Here is a 6,000-nt window from a genome sequence, read left to right on the forward strand (position 1 = left end):
TTTTTAAAAGGTAAAAATCATGAGGGGCCATGTATTTATTTAAAATATTAAAATATTAGTATATGAAGGGTTTTTCACCCAAGTTGGATGCATAACAGCCTCATACTCACTTTTCCATGTATATATTAATCTTGAGATTTATTAAAGCACCCACCTCTCACATCATTCCAACTAACAACTTATTTAGGAGTAAAGTCATTTTGATCATAATTTAATTGGCTATCCGTCACTTTCCCATATCATTTTCACTAAATAATAATAATAATATAAAGTAAAGGTGCAATTTCAACTAGAATCATTTGGAAGGATATTTTTTTAACCATTATTTAGCCAATATAATAACTGATATCCTTCGGAAAGAAGTGCTGTATCAATATCTACAAATCTGTCTTCAACCATCACAGAAGATAAAACACCGACACCCAAAATGTTAGTATTACAAACGATAGTGATACCGTAATTTAGTATTAGAATTATTATTTTCGAAATGAAAAGAAGAATTAACTTTCCAAACAGCTCAAAGTGTGATAACTCATGAAATGTATTTTGTGTTGATATCCACATTAAGCTTTTCAGGTTAGACAATGATCTGAAGTAATAAGTTTGAAGTTCCAAACCATGTGTTCTTACAATGCAACAATAGATTTGCCACCTTCTGGGATCCAAGTGTCATCCGCTGACTGTTTGTGTATGTGTGTCTGGGTAGGGGAGGAACCATCGAAAGTAACGTTGTGGGGTTAGGGTTATAGAGTATTTAACCGTGAAGGGCCCCCCAATTGTGTAAGCAGGGGACACAGAGCTTATGCGTGAAAGAAAGAGGTAGGGTTGTGATTGTCTCGGATACATCTGATAAAATATCGCCTATTTCTAATGGCCTTACTGAATCTTGTATCTTTATACTCTATATACTAGACTAGTGAAAATAGCAACAATTTATAAAAGGGGTTTGATTTCAGACTTCATAAGATGAGAGAATTTCATCTTTTCCAGCAAAGCTAATATTGTACAATCTTCGCAGATAGAAGGAATCATATTTAACCACTATGCTTTTCAAGTGTCATTTGCATTACTATGATTCAAGCTAGTTACAAAATTCGATTTGGTTTGGTTCAGCCACTCTAAACTTAATCCAGTTTTCCAGACTTGTAACATTAACATTACGGATGTCAAAACTGCTTTGTTGACCATATCAGTTCACAAGATTGTCGGCTAAGATGGCTAAAGATGCGATGATTTTGCATATGTTGCCAATATTCGATAGGTTTCTTCTCCATAACATCAGACTCCACAAAATATAGCTATACTTAGCAGTTGACAAGACAATTTATCTTTGATAGTATCATATCATACAACCCTAATGCTTTTTTATCCCCCAAAATCCTAAACACAATCAGATTACGTGTGTACAACCAAATCATGAGATATAATACGGATCATCCAACAAGGGAAATTGGTAGACCATGTTTAGTTCTTTGCTTCCTGCAACTATTATCAAGTGTGCAATTGTGCTTACCACTATTGATCCTAACAGACACTCCATGTTCATATTAAGCATAAACTGTTCTTGGTGCAACAAAAAGGAATGCAGAGACTGGCCAAGAAGCAACAACTTTGAAAAATAAAATATTTATATACATATTACACATACATATAATACATATAACATAGTAATCCAATAAAGACTACCCCTTTCCCTTCCCCAATTATATGAACTATCAAGTGGCAGATGCATATTTCACCATTAAAACTGTACAGGTATAATATAAATTACCAGAAATCATCATCATCTACCGCCACCCGTGAAGAAGGAAGTGTTTCAGCTTCTTCCAACTCCATTTCCACTTCTGGTTCACCAAATTCAGAAGTTTCTATATCAGCAAGATTCTTCAAATCAACCACCGAAAGCTCGTCAAGCCGTCTCACCACCAGATCAGCAGCACTTAGCTCGTAAACCGGATGCTTACTTGCCACTGCTACACACTTCATTTTAGCATCATGAGCAGCTTCAACACTTAAATTCGAATTACCAAACACAATACACCTTTCAGGAATAAACTGCAACAATTGAGCTGCGTATGCAAACATCTCAGGGTCGGGTTTCCCTCTATAAACATCCTCAGAAGTTACAACAACATCAAAAACACCATTTATCCCAATTGCACCTATTGCCTCTTCAAGATTCTTTCGTGTACGTGTCGAGACTAAAGCCATTGGAATATTGTAACGAGTCAACACATCCATGAACTCTTGTGACCCATCACGAAACCTGTAAATCCCACCTTGTAAAGCTTTATAAATCTGTTCTTTTCTTAAAGCCATTCGCTTAAGTTGACTCGGATCTCTAGACCAACAAAGTACTTCCGAAATAGCCTGCTCATTTTTCATCCCTTCAATTCTCTTAAGCAAGAAGGCAGGAGGTTGAGACTTGCCTTCTTCCTGAGCAAGCGCAAGCCACGCCTGCTTCTCGTGATCAGGATTATCCTCTATCAACACACCTTCCCATTCAAATATAGCACCTAACCAACCACAACCCATCCGTTCTTGTCTAAGCAACGGGTTATGCAAAGACGGGCTATCAGCTTTATTATTGGGTGGCCACAACCCGGGTTTTCGTTCTAAACTAGTATCCATTTCATAATCAGAACCTTTAGGAAACCTATCTTCTTTTCTAAAATTATACACTTCTTTAGTCAACTCCATTGCTTGAGCTTTAACCTTAAAACTAATAGCCCGAAACCTAGGCAATCGATTCGGGCTAATCGCAACTCGTTTTCCATAATTACAATCTTTGACATAACTACCTAAAATGGGTCTATACCCTAACAAGGAAGTTGCAGAAATTGATTCAGCCATGTTTAGATTATCTTTCAACTAAAATAGCCCAAGATTTACCTGTATAATATTTTTGGAATCTTTTTTTTTTCTTGAATATATAATAAAGCTTGAAACTTTATTGGATTACAATTACAGGAATACAAATTGAAGGGAGACCCAGATATTGTAAGGGGGTAAATTAATGAAGTACAATGACAACCAGCTTATATTCAACTAATTTTATAGAAATTAAACAACAGAAATATATAACAATATGCACAAAAGTATACAAATTAAACAAAGATGGGTGTTAAAGATTAAAGCTATATAGATGTGTATACATGTGTGGATTGTGATCAAAAGAAAAAAGGGAAAGGAACCTGGAATTGAATTGAAAAGAAATGGATTGATTTTAGGAATTTTTATGAATTGAAGGGAAATGGATTGATTTTAGGTATTTTTATTTATTTATTGAGTTGAATTGAATTTGGGGGAAGAATAGAAATGACATTTTTATGTAATTTTATTTTATGTGGCATATATAAATAAGAAGATAGAAAATAAAAAAGAAGGGGGTTGCGTGCCGCCGGAACCCGTAGTTTTTTGAAATGTATATACGTGTTCGTCGGTGAACGTCAATCCTATATACGGTTTCCCTTTTTGATAAATGGAAAAATTTACATATAATGGGTATGTTTGACACAAAAGTGTGAAACTGAAGCGGTAGTTAAGGGCTTGGGACTGGAGCTTGACGTTGGGGCTAGGGGTTGGGGTTTTTTTTTAACTCTCTTTCAACGAGCTTTTATTTTAAAGACCTTTTGGGGCTTTTAAGAGTTTTTCAGGGATGGGGCTTTTGATTTCTTATGTATTACCAAACAGGACTATAATTTTCAGATTAGCTTATTTTTAAAAGCTAGGGGCAGTTAAGCCCTTAAAAGCCCCTAAAAACCCCTTGCCAAACAGTCCCAATATCTTGCTAATTAAATAGTATACACTGTTATTGTAACACAATATTAAACTAAAACAATAATAAATAAGACAAAAATTTTAGATCATGATAAAATAGATACACAAAGATTCACGAAACACAAATATATGATGATTTTCAAAACACATGGTTCAGTGAATAAAAAACTATTATTTTATTTATCTTATTTCAATACTTGTTTTCTTTTACCAGAATAAAAATGTGATTTTTTAAATTTTGACAGGTCAATGTATTGTTAAACACTTAAATAATGAAGCAAGGGGATGAAGAAAGATAATGTGTGGATTACACATGTCAAGATTTGTTGATATTAGGAGAATTTTTAAGCTAACTATTATTAGTAATACATTATGTTAGTTTTATGGAACTTTATTGCATCAAAATGATGTTTTTAAATGTTCTCCACCGTGTTCCTTAAAATAAGAATACGGTGAGAACAGTTAAAAACAACATTTTGATTCATTAAAGGTCCATGAAACTAACATAGTGTATAACTAATTATCATTATTTAGGTATTTTACAATACATTGATCTGTCAAAATTGAAAAAATCACGTTTTTTGTTTGTGCATCCATTTTGATAAATATGCATCTAAGATGGATGCACAAAACAAAAAACATGATTTTCTCCATTTTGACATATCGATGTGTTGTTAAAGACTTAAATAATGATAATTACTTAGTTTTATGGGGGTGTTTGATATGATAGAATGAAAATGGTGGAAATGGAATAAGAATCACTTTCCTTGTTTGGTTACATTAGAGAATGGAAATGCGAGGTAGATGGGGGAATTATTTTCATTCTCATGGTTCCTTCCAAAATGGTGTATAATGGTGAGAATGGAATCAAGTTACCTTCTTTTATTTATTTCTCATGTGTTTAAACTATTAATTTTAATTATTTATATCATGATACTGTAATTAGTTTTTGTTAAAATTAATTTTTCATATTAATTTGTTTATTTTTTATATTTCTCTTATGTTCATTCTCTGTTGTTAACAAACAATGTAATATATTTTCTTTCCAAATACTTATTCCATTTCCTACTATTTTATTTCTTTATTACATTTTCATTCTCTATAATTCTCTCCTGCCAAATGCCTCATTAATGCATCAAAATAAAGTTTTGAAGTGTTCTCATCATATTCTCATGTTAAGAGTGTTCTCATTTTATTGACCCTTATTTATATATTATATAAAAGAAGATTTTGAATATATGCATATATAGATAGATACAACATACTTATAGTATATTTTATTCTAAAGATATACCGTCTGTAATTTTAATCTTAATCTTATCTTAATATATACTATAAGACAGTTGAACTAATGACTAATTAACCAATCACATCGTTTGATTTCATCAAATTGATTTTTGATGATGTCATCATTTAGATAAACTACAAATTAAAAATCCTAATAATCCTTATCCAAATATATTATTATATTAATATTTATATTAATTTGTAGAAAAATTCTCATTAATTTACACTTTTTAGCCCTGAATACTTAATTTATATTTATTTTTAGCCATCAACTTGAGAGAATTTTTTAAAATTTACAATCATTTAATTAAATAAAAAAAATTTAACATATAAAATATTTTCTACAAAAAATTATTTGAAAACCTAATGACTTATTAACAAATATTAGAAGAGTCCTAATTGTTATCAAAGAATATAAAAACAATCTTAATTGTTATCATATTATCATAGAACAAGTGATTGAAAATAAATATATGCGTGTTATGAACGCGTATCATGATTAAATACATATACTTGAACGTTAAGTTCGGGATCACAAATATGTTTATATTTTAATTATTAATTATTTTTCATAATAATATCACATTATGAGTACATCTGTTTCAAAATATATTATAATGGAGAAATTATTATATATAGCATGTGTCTTGTGGAATGACTACGACAAACAATTCCATCAATATGTATAGGCTAATAATGACAGTGAGGAACCTATGATTATTGTACTACAACTTGCAAAATATAACACTTAAAACCGTGTTTTTTTTTTAAATTGTTAGCTTTTATGACTTAAATGTATGAAAATATAATGTTGTTAATATCGTAAATTCCGTGTCCAGTGTTGGACACGGGTCTAAAATCTAGTAATGATATATGTAAATGACATTTGATAGAACCATGTATTTATTCGGCCCAAATTTATTATGCTTCATT

The 6,000-nt window shown here is 31.3% G+C and overlaps 1 protein-coding gene across 1 annotated transcript; it reads right to left on the reverse strand.

The window, feature by feature from the left end:
- Window positions 1-1,610: 1,610 nt before the first annotated feature.
- Window positions 1,611-3,293, reverse strand: LOC122580861 (5-amino-6-(5-phospho-D-ribitylamino)uracil phosphatase, chloroplastic). Its single transcript, XM_043753015.1, has one exon. The coding sequence runs from the start codon at window positions 2,851-2,853 to the stop codon at window positions 1,768-1,770; it is 1,086 nt and encodes a 361-aa protein (XP_043608950.1). The 5' UTR covers window positions 2,854-3,293; the 3' UTR covers window positions 1,611-1,767.
- Between the last annotated feature and the right edge of the window lie 2,707 nt (window positions 3,294-6,000).

The sequence above is a fragment of the Erigeron canadensis genome, chromosome 1, assembly GCF_010389155.1.
Source record: "Erigeron canadensis isolate Cc75 chromosome 1, C_canadensis_v1, whole genome shotgun sequence".
NCBI classification, from domain to species: domain Eukaryota; kingdom Viridiplantae; phylum Streptophyta; class Magnoliopsida; order Asterales; family Asteraceae; genus Erigeron; species Erigeron canadensis.